We start from the raw sequence: 26,056 nt of genomic DNA, 5'->3' as shown, positions 1-26,056 counted from the left end.
TACTGGAACCATTTTGAAAGTACATTCAAACAGTAGCACTCACCACTTGAAGCAGTGCAAGATAGCCAGCGCCAACATTATCAAAGTTTACTTTCACGTTTTTCCACCGAGCTTGCTTGCCAAGAGCCTGACAATCGCTGAAATTGTTGACTTCAGTAACTTCAAACATGTTACCTGTTGTCATGTTAACACAGTGGTAGAATTTGCCAGCAAACAGATTCACACCCATGATGCTAAAGATCAGCCAGAAGATGAGACAAACCAGTAGCACATTCATGATGGAGGGAATCGCTCCAACCAGAGCATTCACGACCACCTAGAAGAGGAAAGGAGACTACGGTGTGTAGGTTGTAGATAAGGAAACCACCCCTTTCATTTATGTATGCAGCACCAAAAGATGTTTGTAAGGAGTTAAATAGTTATCTACTTGGATTACCATTTTAATTCTAAGATCTTTCTTTTAAAACATATTTCTAGTACATATTTGGAAAGGGAAAACAAACAGTGATACAACTAAAGGGCTAAGGATTGAGGAAAGCAAAATATGCTAAAGTATGAAAAGAAATACGCAAAAACCTGATGTAGTAAAATGGAGTCAAAAGGTTTGCGCACTGGGGAGAAAAGATGCATTAAATGCCAACAAAAAAAGTAATCATCTATTATCACTAAGTTTTAATTATCCAGAATGTTAACCAATGAACGATGATTTGATCAAATGAGCAGACAAATTCTTTTCAAATAAGCAAAATGTTACAAATGTGTATATCCTCAGATCAAGTAACACTTTATGACTATGAGGAATAAAAATGGTCCTTCTGTTTCCTATTGGCAAATCCAAATTTTAAAAAAGTACATAAATTTAGGAAAAAAGGACAGACTTATCTTTAGACAAAAACATTGATATATCCCCCTTTATTACTATTCCACAGTCTCTTAAATGCTTAGTTTGGGCACACGGTATTTCATCAAGCTAGACTGACCTATTTGTGAAGGGGAAATTCAATCACCTTTCACCTTATTAAGTTCAGAATAGATAAAGATATATATCCTAGCCAGGAGTTGTGATGTACGCTTGTAATCCCAGCATTTGGGAGGCTTGAGAGAGGAGGATCAAAGTTCTCTGACAGCCTCAGCTACTATTTAGTGAGGCCCTTTGCAACTCAGGAAGACCCTGTTTCAAAATAAAGAATAAGAAATAGGGCTGGAAGTGTAGCTTGGAAGTAGAATGCCCCTGGGTTCCATCCCCAGTACTGCCAAAAAAAAAAAAAAAAAAAAAAAAAAAGATTTTCAACTTTTTTTGTTCAAGTTTAATAGTTTAAATTGGAATATTTTGTTAAGCATTTATATTAAATTTACATTTATTTAAAAATCCTATAAACATTATTTTAAAATTCAGTACCAGGGATTTTTTGTTTTTTTGTTTTTCTTGGTAGTACTGGGGTTCCTGGAAACCCTTCTACCTCCGGGCTACACTCCCAGACCTATCTTATACTTTTATTTGGAAACAGGGTCTCTTAAGCCAGCGAGGCTGGCTTCAAACCAGCGCGATCGATCCTCCTGTCTGTCTCCCAAGCGCGGGGATTACAAGCCTGTCCCAACATGCCGGGCAGTACCAAGGAATTTTAAATGGACCATTTTGAAGTCCAAAATTATATAAATTTCCTGTGCTAATTAAATTTTATTTATTTTAGAAATTAAGCTGTAAATAATATACTTACTAGTTTTTTTTCTACTGAAATTTGTGTAAAATAACCTTGATTTTATAAATCTCTTGTCTTCAAACAAATATAAAATACATTTAGCCGGAATGTTAATTCTTCCACATGACTAAACTTGAAATGTTAACAAAGTGATTTTCAGATCACAGCAAATTTATACTTTCAATTTTGTTCAGTTATTATCTCCCCTCTGAAATGAACTCTCAGTCTGAAACCATGAAACCAGATGGGGACTTATATAAGTAATGGTAGAAGGTTGTTTTGAAAAGAACTTGAAATTATATAATAATTTTTATGAATGTGTTAGACATAGCAATGAAATAGAATCACAATGTAAAAGTCAAATATTTCTTTGTTTACAACGTTTCTGCAGTATGGAGAGTGATTTCATTTTCTCTGATGAGTAAACTTTGCAGTCAGGCTGAAGAGTTTTTATTGTCCCAAACAAAACCACCTCCTAACATAAAAACTCAATGGCCTTGAAGAAATTCAATATCCATGTGCAGTTGCAAACCAGATTAAACATAGCTGGCCTCTGTGCAAAATAGTACTTGAGAGTGTGTGCTTTATGTTTAGATGCATACATTCTAAAAAAAAGAACTGGAGAGGGAAATGCAAGAACTGTGGAAAAACTGAGCTCATTCAGAACACAGTTGAAATTTAGATCTAGGAACCAAAGCCTTGGTTTGTTTCAAGTGCTTAACTATCCTGGCAACTTACTTTGGTTGCTCACAATGTTTGTAGGTTTTGATGGAGGTTAAAACCTAATATTATTTTCTTGTACAACAATAGTTTTCATTAATATTGATTTAAGTGGTAGAGCAGAAAAAACTATTTGTCCTTTTATTCATTATCAGTACTTTTTGAATAATCAAATTTATCTATTGAGAAGAGGAAAAATAAATCCTTCTAGGATGAGCGTCATTCAGGAGTCATTTCTTTTTTTGATTAAAAAAAGAATAATTTTATTTCAATGAACTTTTACAACTTAGAGAAAATAGGCTTATTTTTAAGATACAAACTGCCAAATCTTATAAAGAGATAGGTAACATGAATATTCTTATATCTGTTAAAAAAAAAGTTGAATTCATAGTTGAAGACTTTCCTACAAAGTAAACTTTAGGCTCAGATGGCTTGATTGATGAATTATACCAAACATTTAATGCAGAAATAATGGCAATTCTACATGAACTTTTCCAGAAAATTTACAAGGAGTAATACTTCTTGATTAATTCTATTACTAGTGAATAAAGATGTAAAGATTATAAGCAAAATATTAACAAATTGAAAATACATCTCAGGAGTCATTTTAAAGTGTGTAAGTAATGAAAAGAAATAACTAGAGCAGAGTTTCTGGATGCTGTGGAAAAATCCTTGAACTGTGAGCCCGAATCTGCATTTGGGGCTTAGCTCGGCCACAAATAATTTCTGAGGGCCAGTTTAAATAAACCTCATTTCCAAGAGGCTAGCCTTAGTGATCTCTAAGATTAGTGATCTGAAATTGTGCAATTCAGGAAGGGCGTAGAGGTGCATGACTGTAATCCCACTATTTGGGAGGTTGAGACAGGAGGATTGCGGGTTTGTTACCAGTCTCAGCAACTTAGAGAGGCCCTCAGCAACTTCAAAAAACTCTGTTTTGAAATAAAAAATAAAATAGGGCTGGGGGAATAGCTTGGAATAACCCTTCTGGGTTTAACCCCTTGTCTGTCTGTCTGTCTGTCTCTCACACACACATGCACACACGCACACATGCACACACAGGAACTGTGACATAAATATCAGATTAACCCCTAGTCTGTCTGTCTGTCTGTCTGTCTGTCTGTCTGTCTGTCTGTCTGTCTCTCTCTCTCTCTCTCTCTCTCTCACACACACACACACACACACACACACACACACACACACACACCCCACAAAGGAACTGTGATATAAATATCAGAAGAGTATGGCAACCATCTGTATGTAAATTATTGCCTATATGTGATCTTAAAGAGCTTCTAGTCTTCTTACCCTCATTCCTTCAAACCGAGATAAAGCTCTTAGAGGTCTTAAAGCTCTTAGTGTCCTTAGGGATTTGATGGCTCCAAGTTCTGAGTAGCCTAGAGCATTGGCTACCAAACTAACCAAAGAAACCTACAAAAGGAAAACAAAACAAGATAATTAGTGCACCAAGAAATAAAGTGTTGACTAAAGGCATAGGAATGTGATGTCCATTCTTTAATTTTGATAGAATGAAAGTTTGGAGATACTTTGGCAACCTTCATCTTCTACATAGCAAGATCATCTTACACTGCTAGTTTCACCTCCTACTATTGCTTTTCTTACCAGTGAAACTGGAATTTTTTTAAAAATAAACATTTGTAACCCCTCCCTTTAGATATTCAATACCAGGCCTCCCCTTCAACCTGTACATATAACAGTGAAGGTTTAGTTTAAAAGCTAGACCCTCTATGGATCTGTGCTTGCTCTGATTTACTAGCATTCATGATTTTCTCTTGGATTTATGCAGCATCTTGCTTATGGCATATTGGAGGTATCTGCCATGTAACAGAACCAAATGGTTAGATATCTTATCTTCCTGTATAGTTTACATAAGCTTTACAAACAAAGCACTTTTTAAAACAAGCCTAAAGCTGTCTGGTTCGATGTACTTTAGTTGATATGTGTTTGATAAGAAAATTTTTACCTGGAAAATTTTTTATCCAAACTATCTACTAGACTTATTATAGAAATACCTCTTGGAGGAGTCATAGGTCTTTTTATATTTATACATATATTAAATTTTACTTAAATATATGAAATATTAGCTGGGTGCATTGGCACACACCTGTAATTCCAGTACTTGGGAGGCTGAGGCAGGAGGATCGTGGGTTTGAGACCAGTGTGCTATAACTCAGCGAGGCCCTGTTTTGAAATAGAAAAATAAAGCCGGGCATGGTGGCACACACTTGTAATCTCAGGACTTGGGAGGCTCAAACAGGAGGCTTGCAGGTTTGTGGCCAGCCTCAGCAACTCAGTGAGATCCTCTGCAATTTAGTGAGATCTTGTTTCAAAATAAAAAATAAAACACAATTTCCCTAATATCCAGTCTCACTAACAACACTGTCTTATTCCTACACAGGAATGTTCCTAAAGGCAAGTAGTGCCCTCTTACCTTTAAATTCATGACTTTTTACCCATCCAGCATGCACTGGTGAGGAAGGTATGCAACACATACACACACACACACACACACACACACACACACACACACACACACACACTTGGAGTATTGAACCCAAATGGTGTGACTTCAAAGCTTAATCGACTGTAACTATTTACAAACCTTTTTTTATCTGAGCCATAGAACGCAAACAACTATTTTATTGACCATTATTTTTTTCAGTTTTTGCAAGTGTGATTCATAACTGTTCTGATCTTGATGCCATCAGAGGGAAGCTAATTCATCACATTCATTGGATGACTTAAGGGCATCAAGGCTTAATTTTCTGTGCAAAACAGCTGTTGAAAATGAGCCTAAGTGAATTACCCTAAAAATTTGGGGAAGTAAGGTGAAATTAATGATTTGCTCAAGAATCATGGGGGACACCCAAACTAGAACTTAGGTTTTATAGGTAAATGCAGGTCTCTGCTCTCATTGTTTAATTTGGAACATATTCTACAGCATTTTCATGTGTGTGTGTGTGTGTGTGTGTGTGTGTGTGTGTGTGTGTGTGCTAGAGATTAAACCCAGGGGCATTCTACCTCCAAGCTACACTCCAAGCCCTATTTATTTTTTTGTTTTGATACAACGTCTCTCTAAATTGCAGAGAGCCTCACTGAGATGCTGAGGCCTGCCATGAACCTGAAATCCTCCAGTCTTAGCCTCCCAAATACTGGGATTACAGACATGCGCCACCATGCTGCACTCACAGAATTTAACAGAATATGAAATACTTTGAACGTCGAACTTGGCCAGTAACAGAATAATGAAGCTGAAGAATAATGAATAATGAATATGAAGCTATTCGTTTTTGTCTTTGGTTTGCTACTGTAGAAGACTGGAAAGAATTAGAAAGGTTATTAGAAAGACTTCTATGTTCTGGGCTCCTTTGCCTCCGAAGACATTTATAGCTTTTTTATGGTTCCAGAGTTACTATCTGAAGACTTCTTTTATCCTCCCAATCAAATCCTTTAAGACTACAGCTTTTATAAAGGAAGAAGCTGCAAATTTACTTTAGATCCTAAGGTAAGAAAACTTGTGTTTTGAAAGGAAAAGAAAGGTCCTGTGCAGAACCAGTGCGTGCTGGAGGTAGGATGTCCTGGGCTTAAAGGTGAGTGTCACTATTTGCCTTTAGGCAGCCTGTGTTATTAGTGAGGCTGGGCATTAGTGAAAGTGTGTTTCTTTCAGTAGATCTCATGGCTCAGAGAATGTGGTGCCTTAGTGCTGATATAATGGGGAACAGCAGAAATTACTGCCATTTTTACCCCCTGGGTTGCAATATCCCAGAGTATCTGAAAGTTCCAAAGGGAAGAATCTCATGACATTGGATTTTCTGACAAACCTGGGCTAGGATTTGTAGCATATTTAACTTATGTAGGAAAATAGAAGGGATCTAAAATATTTTTTCAGATTTTGTGAATATTCACTACAGATTGGTTTATTCAAGTAACTTAAAATGATACTCCTTTTCCCCATGTAAACCACTCTGAGACTATCACAATCTTATTAATCATATAAGTAATTATTTCTGGTTTGCATTTGACTTAAAAAGCCATTTTGTATAAGACAGAAGCTTATTTTTTTGGGTTAATTCATGTTGTAAAAATCTTAATATGCCTTAAAGGCAATTTTGAAATGAGATGTTTAAAATTTTTTATAAGCAAAGGAAGATTATTAAAACAAATTTAAATATTTTGGCATAAAGTTCAAAGATAATGTTTTGCATGGGTATGGTACTGGGCAGTTTGCAATGATCTCCTTTCATCCTTAGTTGTGTGTCTCAGGAGAGTCAAATGACTTGTCCAAGAAAAGGGAGCAGGCGAGTCTATAATGGGAATTTAGGTCTTATGTTTTCAAATTTACTGTGTTTTTTTACTTCAGAAAATGTGTCCTCAACCTTTCAGTATGCAGTGTTTTAATCTGTCTCTCTTTTGTGGTAAATAAAAAGAGCACTCTTTGGTAACATGTGAAAAGTGTAATAAAACTCCTTCCTTCCTTCCTTCCTTCCTTCCTTCCTTCCTTCCTTCCTTCCTTCCTTCCTTCCTTCCTTTGCACTACTGGGGATGGAACCCAGGGGCATTCTACCTTAGAGCTATACCTTCAGCTCTATTTTTCATTCTTTATCTTGAAACAGGGTCTCACTGCAAAGGGCCTCACTAAGTAACTGAGGCTGTCCATGAATCACAATCCTCCTGTCTCATCCTCCCAAATGCTGGGATTACAAGTGTGAACCACCATACCTAGTGTAGAAAAACATTTTCAAAAATTAAATTTTTAGAGTAAATTTACATGAATCTGAGTACCATACCACTGTACACAGTAAATATATAAAAATGTCTATGCTAGAATAATTTAGTTATACTCCATACCTTTACATATTCTCATGGTAACTAGGACTGAGAAAGAAAAAGGTAATGTAGGAACTGATTATTCGGAGGAAGAGCTTTGAGGTCCTGTGACTGATTAATAAAAAAAAAAACAAACAAACAAACAAACAAAAAAAAACAGTGGAAAGTGATTTACCTTAAAAACAGCCAAAGACAATGTTTTAAGTTCAGTTAAAAGATTAAACCAATTTAGCAAATTTGCAGGATACAAAAACCAACCTAAACAAATCAGTTGCTTTTCTTTATGCTAACAATGAATCCAAAATAAAAAAAATAAAAAAACAATTTCATTCACAATAACCTCAAAACCAATTAAAACCTAGGAATAAACCTAACCAAAGACGTAAAAGACCTACAATGAAAACCAAAAAACATTAAAGAAAGAAACTGAAGAAGACCTTGGAAGATGGAAAAATCTCCCTTGCTCATGGATAGGCAGAATAAATAAAATCAAAATTGCCATTCAGCCAAAAGTATCTACAGATTCAATGTAATTCCTATCCAAATATCAACAATATTCTTCATAGACCTAGAAAAATCAGTCATGAATTTTATATGGAGAAAGAAAAGACCCACAATATCCAAAGCAATTCTCAGCAATAAGAATCATGCAGAAGGTATCAGAATTCCTGACTTCTAATTATACTACAGAGCAATAGTAGTAAAAACAGCATGGTATTGGCACAACAGGCATACAGACCAGTGGAAGAGAATACAAAATACAAAAACAAATCCACACACTTACAGTCAATTAATCTTTGACAAAGGGGTCAAACTCATACACTGGATAAAAGACAGCCTTTTCAACAAATGATGCTGAGAGAACTGGCTATCCATTTGTAGAAAGATGGAACTAAATCCTAACCTCTCACCATGCACAGGAATGAACTCAAGATGGATCAAAGACTAGAAATTAGACCAGAGACTGTGAAGTTATTAGAGAAGGGCATAGGCTCAACATTCCAACATAGAGGCACAGGCAGTAACTTTCTCAACAAGACCTGCAAAGCACAGGAAATTAAAGCAAGAGTTAACAAGTGGGATAGCTTTAAACTAAGAAGTTTATTCTCATCAAAGGAAACCATCCAGAACCTAAGGAGAAAGCCTACAGAATGGGAGATCTTTACCAGCCACCACTCTGATAGAGGGCTAATATCCAGAATATACAAAGAGCTCAAAAGACTCTGCACTAGCAAAATAAATAAACCAATCAAGAAATGGGCAACTGAATTGAGTAGTCACTTCACAAAAGAAAAGATACAAATGGCCAATAGATACATAAAAAAATGTTCAACATCATTAGCCATCAGGGAGATGCAAATCAAAACTATGCTGAGATTCCATCTAACCCCAATCAGAGCGGCAAGCATAAAGAAATCAAATAACAACAAATGCTGGCGAGGATGTGGGGAAAGAGGAATTCTATTACATTGTTGGTGGGAGCACAGACTAGTTCAGCCACTATGGAGATCAGCATGGAGATTCCTTAGAAAACTGGGAATAAATGTACTATATGATCTGGCTATACCACTCCTGGGTATCTTTCCAAAAGGGTTGAAATCAGAGAATTACAGTAACATATGCATACCTATGTTCATAGCAGCACAATTTGTAATAGCCAAAATATGGAACCAACCTAGGTCTACATCAACAGATGAATGAGTAGCAAAATTATGGGAAATATACACAAATGGAATTCTACTCAGCAATAAGGAAGAACAGAATAATGTCATTCCCAAGAAGATGGAAAGTCCTGGAGAGCATTATGTTAAGTGAGATCAGCCAAGCACTGAAAGAGAAGGGATATATGTTTTCTCTAATATGCCCAAACTATGGATACTAGAGGGATAATGGAGGGGAAATCTCAACAAAGCTAGAAAGGAAGGGTAGGAGAGGGAGAAGGCTGAGGTTGATTAACTGAAGGAGTTACATTCAAATATGTGTATAACTGTGAATGTGGCATGGTCAACCTGGGCACTCATTGTTGGGAAGGGGGGAAAGGGGAAGCTGAGGGGGTGGAGAGGGCACCAAACATGGTGTGAATGTATGCCATTTTCAACATGATCCACATGTAAAAAAGATTAAACCACATATCACCTTCATGTATTCTAATGTTTTATTTTAATCACAATCTTGTATCATTTATAATGATAGTCTAGAACCTTTTCCATTAATACTGGAATAAAATAATATGTCCATCACCAATAATATTATTTAACACTCTTTCTTTGTGAAAAGAAATTAGAGTTTTCTAAGAATTAGAAAAATGAATAAAATCATTATTTGCAAGTAAATATTTTTGACCTCACAAAACCAAAAGAATAAAGTCTAAAACAATTATAAATAATGATGTAACTATTTCAGATAGTTGACAATGTATTTCTAGTATTAAGTTGTATAAACATGTGTGTAGAAGACTTTTAAAACTTTACAAACTTAGGAAGTAATATAGAAAATATAAAACCATTAAACAAAATTTCAGATTGACCAAAAGTTAAAATATAAAAGAAAAACTAATGGTGAGGAAATAAAACTCTTCAAAATATAAAACTGGAAAAAGTAAAGAAAAAAATTTTTTTGTGGTATGGGAGATGGAACCCAGGGGCTTTCTACTTCTGGGCTATACTCCCAGACCTAATTTATATTTTATTTGGAAACAGAGTCTCACTAAGTTGCTGAGAGCCTCACTAAGTGTCTGAAGCTGGCTTCAAACATGTGCAATCCTGCTGTTTTAGCCTACCAAGTACTGGGATTACAAGCATGTGCCACCACACCTGGCTAGAAAATACTTTTAATAATGTAAAGTAAGTCTTCATATGCATAAGAGAACCAAGAAGAAAATTCTGACAAATTTAACAAATCAATATAAAAAATTTCTAAGTGACCAAAAATGTCAAGAGGCAAAATCCTAAAGAGGAAAAATATCCATATCAAATGTGCCAATATAGTAAATTTTCTTAATTCAAAAAGCTTCAAAAATGATAGATAAAAGGTCATTAATCAAATAGTAAACTATAGAGATTCTAAACTTGAACTTTAATCTGTTTGAACAACATAATTACTTATGCTCTCTATTGAATATTTAACCAAAAGGAAAGCAAAGGAACACAGACAAAAAGAATGGAGAAGAGACGGCAAAGAGTTGAGCATTAAGACACTATGAATTATGGAAAGCACAGCTTTTCCTCAGTAGAGGAAAAGCAGAAAGACCCAGGTGCCTGCAAAGTAAATCAAATGTTTCAATGAATACTTGAAAGGCTCTGAATCTGTAGGCACCAGGTTCTTGAAAAAAAGGTGATCAAATGTCTATCCGCATGGATGCTGCACATTCTTGACTCCTTGCACCCACCACCTGGCAATACTGCAAGAGAGAAGAATAAAATATATTTTCACAGCTAATGGTAAAATCTGTACATGCTACAGGGATCAGAACATAGAAATCATAATCCACATTGTGGTTGAGTTGCCCTGTCAGACCACAATAGCCCCTTAAATATACCACACACTTGCGATTGTTCCATTAATAGGTGCAAAGGGTTTGAAAAGTATGTGGGTTAACTCAGTATTTCTCAGGGCATCCAGAACTTCAGACTGCTAGATGCCCACCTCCCTGCTTCAACTCTAGGGTAGTTCTATTTTCGACTTGTAAGGTAGCTCCTAGATAGCTATTTAGGGAGGGAGAAAGTGATGGCCAAGGATTCTTGGTGAAAACTGGTGGTTTTAACTATTGGAGATAGAGGAATTTGGCCAGTTGAAGTGAATAAAGTATATAGCAGGAATGAAAGAGGTTTCCAATGGCTGCTAGAACAGATTAGTTCCTATCATCAGTCAGAAACAAGGTCAGAAAAAGAAAAGATTTTTAAAAAAGAAATGGTAGTTTGGTTTTTTATGTAATGAGATTTTTGTAACTTGGGTCTCCTTTTGACATTCCTTCTTCTCAGTCTTAGGCTTTTAGTTATTTGTTGGTCCTTAATTTTCACATGATTAGAAAATTCACAATACTCACAAACTATATAAAAGCAAACATCTTGGTTGTTGTGGTGCTGCTTGTGGCAGTGGGAATCAGACCTGAGTAAAATCCCTGGGGATTGCTCTGTGGCCCCTAAAAGCCACAGGCTCTACAAAAGCTTCGTGTAAACATTCTAAAGGCCATTTTGTTGGTTTGCCTTATAATTAAAACTTTGAATCAGGTAATCTTTCTAAATTTACTTCCTTGTCCTGAATTCTTCATTTATTAATTTCAAGATGATTATAGGAAAGCAAGACAAGTATCTTCATTAATGGAGGCATCATCTTTAATCAACCACATAAGTAGAAAAATATTGAAACTGCTGGTTTGATCAATAGTGAATAAGATGACTTCTGTTGATGGGTACATGACTATTTGGGTCCTTCTGTTTATAATTCTAAATCTATCCTCGGGTTCAATTATTATTATTCTTTTTGAAAAGACACAAGTTGTTTTTGACAGTTATTCATAATGTATATTATGTAGTCATTTAACAGCTAAGTACTCTGTATCTTAATTTCTTCAACTAAAAAATCGGGATATTAAGAGTAGATACCTAATAGGTTTTTATAAAGATGAAAAAATTCATACATGTTAAAGACATTTATGGTCAGTATAGGTGAGCTGTCATTGACATTACAGATAAGAACCCTTATTCACCTTTACTGTCAATATTTAGAATCCTGGATAAAGAGTTGCATCCCCTGGTAGGGCTTGTAAGAAGAGAAAGGGCCATATGGACCTTGCTAGAAAAGAGATTTAATGAGGTAATGAATGCAGGCAGGGAGGAAAATTAGCAACTCACTGCTTGATCCGGTCTATTGCGGTGGTGTTGAGTTAGTGTTGGAGAGGAGGAGCAAGATCCCCAAATCATTTATTAGTTGGTAACATGGAGAATTTGCTAATTGACCAGCTGTGAGGGGTGAGAAGCTGAAGCTAACATCAGCCTCAGTTTCCTAGTCATACTATCACCAGACTAAATATGTAACTCTGGAAGAAAGTATGAGTCTAGGGGAAAAATAGATAGTAGGAGTAGCAGTAGGTATAAAATAGGAATTAATTGGAAATGTGGTTTGGAGGTTAAGAAAAGACCATGATTGGAGACTAAATATTTCTATGTGCTAAGAGTCATGTATTTCAAAGAATGAGATATAGACATTTGCAATTAAATTATCTTTTTAAACCTTGCCAGTGAGAGGTTTGTTCTTATTAATTAATAATACGAAAAGAGAATTAAATTCTTCCAAAGCATGGATAGAGTGAATCACTTTTTTAGTTTTTTTTTTTTGTGTGTGGTATCAGGAATTGAACTCCGGGGGCATCCTACCTCCGAGGTACATCTCCTGCCCTATTTTTTATTCTTTTTTTTGAAACAGGGTTTCACTAAGTTGCAGAGGGCCTCAAGTAGCTGAGGCTGGCCTTGAACCATGATCATCCTGTCTCGGCCTTCCCAATACTGGGATTATAAGCATGCACCACCATGCCCAGCTAGTGAATCACTTAGTAGGACAATATTTATAGAAAAATTCAAACCACATCTTGAACTATTTATATGAAAGTATATCTAGAGAAATCAGAATTGGTATCATGAGACAACAATTTAAAATCATTTAGTTCCTTTATTTCAAAGTCCTTTTGCTTTAATTCTCTTCACAAGATCTCTAGCTTAAATGTGTGCATGTTAGCAGGGGACCATCTCATTCTTTTCATCTGTCCCCACTGATAAATAATCACATTTAGAGTTAAAATGTGGGAACTCGTTGACTAGTTGAACACAATATATCAAACAGTCCTGTACCTATTGCAAAATATGGGGCAAAGAACACAGTGTGAGACAGAGGTCACTCTGCAGTTACTAGCAGTGTTACATTTCTAAACCTAGCATGCAAAAATAAAATTCATAGCAAATAGTTATAAGACATCATGGTGTTACTAAAAAGATTGATAAATAATTTACAAATGCAGGAGACATCAATGTTGAGGATAAGAAGTATAACTGTAAAATAAGGATTTAGAAAAAGAGTTGCTAGAACCAGACTACTTAGGTACAAAACAATTTAACCTTTCATTGCCTTAGTTTACCCATTTGGAAAATGAGAATAATTTATCATTTTAACTCTGAGAATTTTGAAGATTAGTGAGTTAACATATGCTAAGTGTTTTTAGTATCAACTGTAGACAGTAAACATTAAGTCAGGGTTAGCGATTTTCATTTTTAGTATGTAAGCATCTTCATTAGTGCCGTTCCCACAACAAGAACTTAGAGAGGGCCAGACATCATCGTGTGCTACCTCTACAACAATGTAGATTCATTATGGAGTCTCCAACTACGTCAAGAGTTAAGGTAGAGCCACTAGATTCTAGAAATTGTTGTCAATTGGAAACACATATTAGGGTCAGAAAATGTCGCTGTTCTGCTCTTGTTCACCTCAACAGAACAGCTGACCAGGATTCTAAAGGAGCTCTTGAGCAAGCAGAAAAAAAGTCCCCTGGAAACAACAGCAAGCATCTGGTTGCAGCCACGCTGTGCTGTTTATACAGTGGAAATCACCTTGAGCAATAAATACCTTGTGATAAGTACAGAGTTTGTCATGGGTATATCAGGATGCTAGGATAGTTTAGAACCAAATTTGAAGTTATAATATATACTCAGATTAATTTTTTTTTGTGGTACTAGGGGTGGAATCCAGGGGCTTTTCTATCTCTGGGCTATACTCCCAGACTTAATTTATACTTTATTTGGAAACAGGGTCTCACTAAGTTGCTGAGAGTCTCACTAAGTAGCTGAGGCTGGCTTTGAACCTGTGCAATCCTCCTGTCTCAACCTCCTAAGCGCTGGGATTACAAGTGTGCACCACCATGCCTGGCTTACTCAGATTAATTTTCTACACGATGACATTGATGGAAAAATCTAAAAAAATTTCAAAAAACTTGGTAGTTTATAATAAAGTTCAAATAAATATTATTTTAATTATGTATTACTTCATTGTGTGGCCAATAGCAGCATCTCTATTATAGTTAGTGTAGTTCTAAAATAGTACGGTAGGTTTTGAGTTTTGTGAAAAAAGTATCTTTCTAACCTGTGGATAATAAGAAAAGAATTATACAGAAACATAGTAAGTAGTCCCTCTATTCTGGAAGAGAGAAATGGGTTAAGTTGTCCCTCTTGATTGCACACTGAATTATCATACTTGTCCAATTCTTCATCTCCATTTTCTCCCTAATCTTTTCAATCAGTACTTTCTTCCAATAACTTCCATAAGATACTTCTTATTCACAGCATCAAATATTTTCATTTTGCCAGAGCCAAGTGTCAATTTTCTGTACTTATGTTACCTGACTTTCCCACAGCCTTCAAAAGAATTTTTTTCCTTTCCTTTGGAAAAAAAAATCCCTAATATTTTCTTTGAACGTCTGTGATACCATGCATATAATACTTTCCTTTTAACTACAACTTCTCAGTCTCATTTACTGTCTCTTTCTTCTTTGCACAGCTTCCAAATATTAAATTGGCCCCAAAGTTTGGTTCTGAACTTCCTTGTTAGTTTAATGTGAATTTGTATTCTCTGTCTAGTAGAGCTGAAACAGTTTCACAATATCAAATGCCATTTATATGCTGATTACCTCTACATTCATAGTTTCTGGCTTCTCTCTTGATCTCTAGACTTGTATAAAAGTCAATATCCCTTGAATATCTAATAAGCATCTCGAATTTAATACATCTCCCTTCCACCATTTGCCTACCATGCTAGACTCGTTTTCTGATCTTCCCCATCTTAGTTAATATTTCTGCCCTCTACCATTCCTTCAATGTAAAAGAAAATACATGTATCGAATCCTCCCCTTTCCTTCCTTCCTCACACATCAGGCTCATTAATAAATTTCTTCACCTTAGTCTAGGACAAAACTCTTTCCTGAATTATTAAAACCACCTCCTAATTGGTCTTCCTGTTTCTACTCTTTCTCCATATGTGATCATTTTAAAAGAGTAAATCAAATCCCTACTTAAACTGTCTCAAGTTTGCACCATTGCAATTATTATAAGTATCATAAATATGCAATATATGCAAATATATAAGACAGGAACTTCTTGCCATGGCCCTCTGTGTACCTTTCTAAACTTGGTTTCTATCACTCTCCTGTTATTTATTTATTTAATTTTATTTTTTAATTGGTGCATTGTAGTTATACATCTTAATGGCGTACAGGATGGTAGACCCACACATGCACACATCACACATTTGGCCCTTTGCCCATTCCCATCTCATTCCTTCCTCCTCCCTCCTCATATTTGGTTTAGTGATTGACTTTGATACATTTGTGAATATACATCATGTACATTAGAGAATTTCCCATTTCCCCCCTACCATCCTCCTCAGTTAGGTCACCTTATTTGCTCATCTATGGTTTCCCTTTGTTCATGTAGAGTTCCTTCTATGACCCTTTTTCTCCCTAGCTTCTGCATATTACAGAGAATATTTGATTCACTCCTGTTTTATCACACAGTTTTTCTCTGTCTCTTGAATCTATTCAGTTGATTTCTACTACCGAGTCAATAGGCACCTATGAGGACCTGAGCTAACACTGTCCTCCTGCTCCCCACCCTGCAGTAATTTCCTGTTCCATTGCTCTATTTTATTTTATAAAAAATATTTGTATTCTTACTTTTAGATTTTATTTATTTGCATATTTTTGTTCTACTTCCTGCCCATGGACTGTAAGCTCAAATAAAGCTTGACCCATCTTATTAATATCTCGTGTGTCACCGGGCATGGTGGCGCACATTTGTAATCCCCGTGCTTGGGAGGTGGAGACAGGAGGATCGCGCAGGTTCAAAGCCAGCTGTGCTGGCTTAGGAGACCCTGTTTCCAAATAAAAAGTATAAAATAGGTCTGTGAGTGTAGCCCGGAGGTAGAAGGGTCTCCAGGAACCCCAGTACCACCAAAAAAAAAATGATATATATATATATATATCTCCTATGTCTAAAATTTGTTGCTCATTAGGTACTTAAACATTTTGACTGAATAAATGAGTGAATTTTAGGAGGTTAGAAAGAGAACCCATGGTAATCTATTTTCACTTTTAGGTAGAGAATTGAAGAAGCAGCTACATTTTTTTGGTTTAGATATCTGTCTCCAGCATATGAATCAATTTTTTGACAGATACATGTGAATGAATTTTTTTGTTGTTGTTTGAACATTTTAAGTTTTGTGGCTGTTTGGTGTAGTTACAGAAATACAACCTATGGATTGTAAAGCCATTTTAAGATGTTTTACTTGTAATTTCAGAAATTTTATGTTTACTTTATCTTAGTGATCCAGCAGTCTGAGGACAAGTTGGTATCTGTGGTTGAATCAATAATGTATTTCAGTCCTATTTTGGGGGAAAAAAGAAAGTAGACCCATTTAAAATAAAATAAAGCCAGGTATAGTGGCTCATGCTTATAATCTCGGTACTTGGGAGGCTGAGACAGGAAGATAATAGGTTTTGGGCCAACCTCAGCTACTTAGTGAGGCCCTCCACAACTTCGTGAGGCCCTGTTTAAAAATAAACAACAAAAAATAGGGCTGGAGGTATATAGCTCAGAGGTTCAAATCCCAGTATGGAAAAAAAAGATAAAATAATTTGGCCAAAGGTAGAAGGCTTAAAGTAAACAGTTCCAATATGGTAATTTTGACTCACTTAAAGGTGAAGTAATTTTTGGCACTATTCTTTTGTTATTCATTTATTCATTTATATATTTTTCACTAGATACTTAAGTATCTATATTAAGTGTAAAAGAATGAAAACATGATACAAGACCCTCACTTTTAAGACATTTTTGGATTATTAAATTGTCTATAACAGGGAAATAAATGGGAAGACATAAAATGCAATGTAATATAGTACTTTGGTAAACTTTGGAAATAAATCTTCTAGGAAAAGTTCTATCACATTTTTAAATGATCTTCATAGATGACAATTTTTTAAATCCGAGAGACTAATTGAATATGTTTGATGTTCCCTCATTTCAGGAAGAGAATGAAGATTATAAATGTCAAATCCAAAAGTCACTCTCTTTCTCTCCTTCACACACACACACACACACACACACACGCCTAATATCCTAATAAGCCTAATACATTTATATTGAATCAGTTAGAAAATTGAAAAAAGCAAGCTGAGTTGAGAATTAAGACACTAATAGACATTAGTGTCATGTTATGAAAGGAAAATTATTTATACTGAGGATACAGTTTCCCATGCTTAGAATAAAGATTAGAAACTCTTTAAGTTTCATTCCAGCTGAATAATATGAAGATATTAATCTTTCCTTTGTGGAGATCCACCTCTATAATTTATGAAAGACTAGAAATTGGAAGTCATTTCTGTGCTATTAAAAGTGACTTGAAGCCGGGCGTGGTGGCGCACGCTTGTAATCCCCGTGCTTGGGAGGCAGAGACAGGAGGATCGCGCAGGTTCGAAGCCAGTAGCGTTGGCTTAAGAGACCCTGTTTCCAAAAATAAAATAGGTCTGGGAGTATACCCCGGAGGTAAAAGGGCTTCCAGGAACCCCAGTACCACGAAAAGAAAAGAAAAAAAAAGTGACTTGAAGTCAGGCGTGGTGGCACATGCTTGTAATCCCAGCATTCAGGAAGGTGAGACTGGAGGATCAAGGTTTGTGGACAGCCTTAGCTACTTAGTGAGGCCCTCTGCAATTTAGTGAGACCCTGTTTCAAAATAAAGAATAAACAATAGGGCAGGGGTGTGGCTCAGAGGTCAAATCAAATGCCCCTGGGTTCTATCCCCAGACCTGACCCCCCCCCAAAAAAAAAAGGTGACTTGACCTGAAAGCCAATATCATAGTGAATAAAAAGATGAAATAATTCCTGTTAAAATAAGGAACAAGGTAAGGATGCCTACTATCATCACTGCTATACAACACAGTATTTGAAATTCCAGCTATAGCAATAAAACAAGAGAAAGAAAGTAAGGAGATACAAATTTTGAAAGAAGGGAAATATCTCTGTATGCTGCTGACATGATATTCTTAGAAGACCCAATAAAATCAACTAAAAGGCTGCTAAAGCTCATAACAAAATCAGGTTACAAATAGTCCATAGCTTTTTTTATACACCAATAATCATTCCAATGAAAAAGAAAGATGGAAAAAGATGAATTCATGATAGCTCCAAAAAGAATAAAATACTTAGGTACAAATCTAACCCAGGAAAAATAATACCTTTACATTGAAAACTACATAACACTTAATAAGGTAGAAGACCTTAGGAGATGGAAAGACCTTATGATGGCTAGGAGACAACTAGAGACAGTACTTGAAGTTCCTCGTTTTGTTGGAAGACGGTGAGGCTTTTTGCAATGCAGTATCATAGACTACAAAGAACCAGATGACTGTCATTGGGCCTCTCCATCATTTGGAGTAAAAAAAATAGGTTGCAAATCAGATAGGTTCCATAATTATTGTGTTCCTATGACTACTCAGCCCAGCAAAAACAGATTCAGAGCAGACATACAACTAACTTTTTGCATAATAAATATCTGATTAGTTACTGGAATATTGACCGATTTAATATTGGAAACATATTTTGTTGTCTCTGTATGGGGCTAAAAAATAAATGGGCTAAAATTTAACATTATTCCATCATGTGTGCTCTATGAAGGACTTAAAAGGTGATTCTCACAATTCCTGGCTCTAAATCTATCTTGATTTTGCCTCCTGGGCTTTTAAAAATTGAGCTGTTGCTGGGCGTGGTGGGGCACGGTTGTATCTTGGGAGGCGGAGACAGGAGGATCCCGCAGGATTGAAGCCAGCTGTGTTGGCTTGAGACCCTGTTTTCAAATTAAAAAAAAAAATGTATAAAATAGGTTTGGAAGTACAGCCCGGAGGTACAAGGGTTTCCAGAAAAAAAATTGAGCTGTTGATAAACCAAGCGTTTAATATGTCAATTAACAGATTATTTAAATATTCCTTAGTACTTAACTTTCGATAAGAAAAAAGAAGCTGTCTGAATGTTTTGAGACAATCCTTCCTGTTTTTTCTTAACATTTTCTACATTTCACAGACTTTCTCTACTCTTATCCGTAAGACATTCTTCATTTTTTAATTTCTTGAAGTTGTAAAAAACTATAAGATTTTTCAGCACTAGTGAAAGTAGGTTTTTGGAGCTAAACTTTTAATTACAGAAATACACGAAATGTCAAACAAACGTAGTTCTTTTAAAACAATTTCATGCCGGGCGTGGTGGTACACGCTTGTAATCCCAGCGCTTGGGAGGCTGAGACAAGAGGATTTGCACAGGTTCAAAGCCAGGCTCAGCTACTTAGTGAGGCTCTCAGCAACTTAGTGAGACCCTGTTTCCAAATAAAGTATAAAATAGATCTGGGAGTATAGCCCGGAGGTAGAAAAGCCCCTGGGTTCCACCCCTAATACCACCAAAAAAATTTTTTTTTCATAGAAATCATTAAGGATACTTACATCAACAATCAAGAAATCTAACCAGCACCAGGCATTAGTGAAATATGTTTGAAATCCATAAGCTACCCATTTGAGAAGCATTTCCAGGATGAATATGTAAGTGAAGACCTTGTCGGCATATTCTAGCATAGTTTTGATGGTCCTTCTCTGTTCAATGTATATATCCTCAAAAGCCTGTGAATTAAGAATATTTTATCTTAATGGCTTGCCTCCTATAGGCACTTAAAATGGCTTAGCATGGTATTGTGTATTAATCGACAATTTGATAAGTATTGGCTAATATTACACAAAAATTGGGTATTAATAAAATATAGAAACTAAAAATAACTGGGGAAATGTTACCAGGGAAATGTCAGCATCTTTACTGATTTTTATAACTGTTTTTATCCCTACTTCTCATACCAAAGTATCTACCTCTATTACTTCTACAAAGACATCTTTTAATGAGGTAATGAGAACTTAGAAAATAGAAGTTCTGTTATTTAGGGATAGAGGAAACTTCTTCCAACATTACTTTGTTGTGCTTCCGTGAATGGTCTGGCTTATTTTGAAAGAATAAGTTGATTATGCAATGAAAGCAAAATACACTCATTGCCTGTAAATGCTAATATAATTATTAGGGAAGATGAGATGGCTTTTGACAGGGAAGGTAACATAGCCACAGAATGTCTCAGCAAATGGTTTCTTAGTGAGAGGGAAAAAAAACAACTGCTAGAAAAATTCTAGATCAGAAATTCCGTTTGGAGGTTTCAGGGTTCTGATTTGTTTATAACAAAATTTTGTATAATTAAGCCCTGGGTACTCAGGTCTGCAAAGAACAAATATACCTCTTCTTTTGATTCTTGAACTCAGTGTGTGCTTCTGATATTTTTAAGGGAACAATTGGATCCACTAGAATCTGATTCTTGCCAATATACCTCTTACTTACCAAAGCACCACTACTCAGAAGGATCATGAAGACAATGAAGGTCTCAAACCAGTTGTGCTCCACGATGCTATAGCAAGTTTTTCGGAGATTCCACCATAGTTTTCCTTTGCCCTCTTCTATACTTACTTGACAAAAGGGGAACTTTTTAATACACCCTAAGAGGCAATATTGGATATAATCAATTAGAAAAATGCCTTTTAATTTTAAGTAGGAAAACATAAACTTTTTGCCCTCACCCCATCCCAGGCCCAGTTCATGGTGTTCTAGGGTAACTGGCTTCTTCATTTCGTAGTTTAACGTCAATGTTCCTCCTGCATGTCAAGTCATTTTCAGACTTAGGTATTCAGCTAGCTCCTTAGAATTCAAAGAAGGACTTTACCTATGTGCTCTAATAAAAATAGTTTCATTCTTCAATACCTGTTCAAGATCTCTTTGCTTTATGGCTACTGAGGAAAAGAGGGTTCAGGTATGTTTCTCAGGTTTGGGGAAAAACTACAAGTTCAAGTTGTTTATTCATATTTTTTAGATTTTTTTTTATTGGTGCATTGTAGTCACACATCTTAATGGAGTGCAAGATGGTAGAGGCATACATGCACACATCACTCATCTAGCCCTTACCCAATTCCCACCCCATTTCCTACCCCTCCCTCCTTCTCAGGTTTGGCTTAGTGATTGACTTGGATATATTTGTGAATGCACATCATGTACATTAGGGAATTCCCCTCTCCCCCCTTCCAACCCTTTCAGTTAGGTCACCTTATTTGCTCACCTATCGTTTCTTTTTCTTCATCTGATCCTAGATTTCCACTCCCTTTTATTATGCATGGAAAATCCCCCTGTCTTCCTAGGTGTCAGCTGCTGTCAGTTTTCTTGAGCTAATTGATTTTCAGCTTCGGTGTTTTCTTAGTCACACCTATGACTCATCCTGTCAGTCAGTGTCTCTTATTCCTTTGTCCTCTGCCCCCTAGATTTCACATTATTTCTAACTTCTATCTACTCTCCTGCTTGAACTCTCTGAGCTTCTCCTCATCACATTAAATCTAAATACAATGAATTAATAAATTTTTATGATTTGTGTGCAAGGCACTGCGCTAAGTGCTGGGAAGACAACTGCTCCCCCTGCCAAGGTTCTAAAACCCAGAAACACCCCCAAACAGCTCTGGCCCTACCACAAATCAAACACACTTGAAACAGTAAGGGACGGGATGAGATCACTGAGGTACCTGTAAATCACAGCACACCATTGCCAGTGCATTCCTGAGGGTACAATATCAGTGACGTCACATAGGATCAGTTTTCCTACACTATGGAGAATGAGAACAAACAACCACAGACACATATATCATATCTTCTTATTTTTCTAGGCATGGTCTCTGCTCTAGAAATATAGGCCGATTTACCATGTGGAAGAAGAAAGCAAAACAGAAGAATATGTCTTCACAGTTTATTCAAAATATTTCCCTCCAATGAAGTCTGTTCAGCCGCTGTAAGGAATGAGGGAGCTTGCATTTCATCACAGTAGAGCGGCTTACCTTCAGTAAAACAAGCTTCTGGCTTAAGGTCTTCCTCAGGTTCAATTTCAGCTTGTTCACCTTCGCGGGGTGGAGCAACATCCACGGTGCTTCCTTCAGATGAGCTTGTTGCATTTAATTTCTGGAAACATAATCCCATTTTAAATATGTGAATTTTCTCCCTTTTTATTATACTGGAATATAGTCTTAGTATGAAAAAATGAGGGTGATTATATTTTATTCTACTATGTATCATAATGTCCTAGAATTCTAAACAATGTGACTACTAACCTAATTCAAACTAAAAAAAAAAAAAAGGTTACATAGCATTTAATGTGGATGATTTTGAAAGGATGGGTTATACTGATTAACGTATTATACAATCTCACTTCATATATGAATGCCATATTAACTTACCTAGTAACATTAATACCCAGGTCAAACCAAGAAGAGTTTGATAAAAAGTTTGATAGACCATATCTACTAAAGATTATATTAATTAAAATGCATCGAATCAAAAAGTAACTTCCACCTTATCAGATGGAAATTTTCAGAGGGCAAATGACATTACCAGTTGGGTCTAAGTACTGTCCATGTTTCTGTAATTTTAGAAAGGAAAAGCAGGACATTAACATTAGTCACAGTCATTATATTTCAACTTTGAGCTATATTTTTCTCTGGATTACATAATTTTTCCTGACTTTACTAGCAAAAAATGATGAATTAATCTCTCTCTCTTTCTCTCCTTTTCTTAATTTCTTATTTTTTGAACTGCATAAGTGAATTTAACACTTGCCATAGAGTTCTAAATGAAATGGAAATTTCTTCACAAATGGCACTGTCTAGAATCTATACAGACATTCACTAGGAGGGCATTCAGGCTTCAACATATGATGAGGCTTTAAATTTTTCATCTAAATAGATATCACTTGGCTAGAAGAGACACTTTCATTTAAAAAGAATAAATACCTAATACGTTTTCTGATATCACTCTGGTTGACATTATGAATGTGGAATGTTTTATCAAAACTGATGCAAAGAACTAATACACAGCCCAGACTAGGTAAAGTGAATCTTCTATAATGAAAGAAGAGCTTTAAGAAGTGTTAATGTTTTCAAAGCCCCTGCTAACTTCAGCAGTTGGGAGTTAGGGTCACTCTGTTCTGCCTTTTGAAAGAGCTAATGTGTTATTTTAAAAAAAGACTCAAATGACTTCCTAAACACGTCATACAGAAGAGAATTTGCCTCAAAATTCCTGATTTATTGAAGTCACAATGCCAATGGGTTTAATATTTTATAATGTGAATTAAAATTGAAGAGTAATATCCAGAGAATACTTTCTGTGATTTTACTTTGAAGGTGACACTAACTGAGTCTAACTATGTTATGAAAATAACTTTAAATCAAAATATCATTCTATACTATAGTCCCTCTCAGTCTGGGATATGCTAAAGAGAGGAGCTAGGCCATCAATTTTGGCTGCTAATTCTTAGACCTGTTACAGCACAAGAATTTTTATCATTATATTCTTTTGCTTTTTGGAAACATGGGAAAGCAAAGATCTATTTTTGTGCCAGGGAATTTTGTCCCGTACAGACAGGATATTTTTATTCTTTTAAGAAAGGACAAGAAAATACTGTTAGGTAGAATTGCAGCAGCTTCTAGCATAATCAAGAAAATACTTAATGAGTTAGTCTCAGCAACTAACTTTTCCCTTCCCATTTTACTGATGATTTATAGGTTGGACATTATGGTGTTTAATGAAAAACAGCAATAATATTCACTGAATAAATAACACCAGGAAGAAATCAAATTATTTTGTGGTTAGTTATAAAAAAGAACCATGATACATGTTCTTTCTCTTGGCTAATACAGTTTTTTGATGGCCCATGTCTTTCAGTTAGTTTATTGTATTTGCAGCCTTTGACCAAATATTTGCACACATATACCAGGTACACACATATCATATATCAAAAGATCCAGTATATCACCAAGTATAGAATAGACATTGAGTAGTTATGTTGAGTTAATGAAGAGTGGGTAAATGAATGAATGGCAGCACGAATTTTTATGTTATTTTTATAGAGAGAATGACAATGTTTAGCTAATTTCATCTTTCCTTTTTTATACAGTATAACTCAGTCACGGCCTTGACAGGATTGTATCTGATTTAGAAAATGAGATTTCTTACTGAATATAATAGAAATTATTGCATTAATTAAATTTGATGTTAAAATATATTTTTAAATTGTTTTTCTAAAATATTGGCAGACATTCAATAAAGAAGTATGAGGAAACAAAGTGAGAAGTCTTTTAGGTAAACACACACATACACATGTGCTTTCCTAACTTGAAAACGTTGGTCAATGTATTCACTCCTTCCTATTTTACCACTGGTAACATAATTATTAGATATCGAAGTTTTCATATTATAATTGTCTGCCATGTATATTCTTCAGATATTTTATATCTAAATATAAATACTTATTTAAACTAATGCTTCACAGTACAAGTGATGATAGTCACCGACTTGAATGACAATTGAGCTAACTGCTTACCAAGTATGAATATCTGGATGTATTTTATATTGGTATTGTCTTTAGTTTATAAATGTTTGTGACTGTGGTTAATATGTTTGAATAAAAGAAGGCCTGAGATCCAAAATAGCTCTGGAGACTATGCATCCATTCATTTTTTATGTGTGTGTGTGTGACACTAAGGATTGAATCCAGGGGCATTCTGAATTGCACTCCCAGACCTTCTTATTTTTTGTTTTGAAATAAGGTCTGGGTAGGTAGCTAAGTGTGTCACTATTATCACTGAGGCTGGCCTCAAATCTGCTACTTTTCTGTCTCAGCCTCCCAAGTACTGGGATTGCTGGCATAAGCCACCATGTCCAGTTGCATTCAGATGTCTTAAAGTAGAGAGGGTCAGTGCTCAGTTGCTTCACCTCTATTTGCATTATGAGGTACAGCATGTTTCTCTCTCTCTCTCTCCTCTCTCTCTCTCTCTCTCTCTCTCTCTCTCTCTCTCTCTCTCTCTCTCTCTCTGCAGTACTGATAATGGAACTCGGACATTCTATCTCTGAGTTATACCCGCAGTTCTATTTTTTTATTCTTTATTAAAAAAATTTTTTTTTTGTGGGTCTGGGGATGAAATCCAGGGGCATTCGACCTCCAAGCTATACCCCCTGCCCTATTTTTTATTCTTTATTTTGAAACTGGGTCTCACTGAGTTGCAGAGGGCCTCACTAAGTAGCTGAGGCTGTCTACGAACCGCGATCCTCCGATCTCAGCCTCCCGAAAGCTGGGATTACAAACGTGCGCCACCAAGCCCAGCTTATTCCTTATTTTGAAACAGGGTCTCACTGAGTTCCAGAGTGCCTCACTATGTAGCCGAGGTTGGCTGGGAACCCAGATCCTCCTGTCTCAGCCTCCCGAGTGCTGGGATTACAAGGGTGTGCCACCAATCCTGGCTCTAGATACAGTATATCTCTTGTAAAGGGACAAGTAAAAGACCATATCCACCTTTGGTCTTCTCCAAAGAGCAGAACTCACTTACTAGGGAACATTGTTTCACTGTTATCTAGATGTTTTTCTGATTACAAGGCTACATTTTTTATACTTAGGCTCTGGAAAGCTTCTCAAGGCATGTCAGAGGGAGTCTTGCAAGTTTCCAGAAATATCATGAACCAAAGATTGAAAGACAGCAGGGAAGTGTTTATTTCACTACAGAGTATTTATCGAAGGCTTCCTTTCCTATAAACGTTGACATAAAGTCAACTCTTCCAAGTTGGAGAAATTGATTTAATAATGTTTTAATCTTATTA

At 35.9% G+C, this 26,056-nt stretch overlaps 1 protein-coding gene across 1 annotated transcript in view; it reads right to left on the bottom strand.

Annotated features, from left to right (window-relative positions):
* Positions 1-26,056, bottom strand: part of LOC308258341 (sodium channel protein type 3 subunit alpha-like) — a gene marked incomplete at both ends in the record, with an annotated part of 90,442 nt that overhangs the window by 6,983 nt on the left and 57,403 nt on the right. Inside the window, 5 exon segments of the mRNA XM_080688847.1 lie at positions 44-316; positions 3,726-3,848; positions 19,789-19,962; positions 20,717-20,871; positions 22,249-22,369. Coding sequence (XP_080544973.1) covers positions 44-316; positions 3,726-3,848; positions 19,789-19,962; positions 20,717-20,871; positions 22,249-22,369 — 846 coding nt within the window.

This window comes from Muscardinus avellanarius, assembly GCF_963383645.1.
Source record: "Muscardinus avellanarius genome assembly, chromosome: 2".
In the NCBI taxonomy this organism is placed as follows: domain Eukaryota; kingdom Metazoa; phylum Chordata; class Mammalia; order Rodentia; family Gliridae; genus Muscardinus; species Muscardinus avellanarius.
This window is presented reverse-complemented; position numbering and strand designations above follow the sequence as displayed.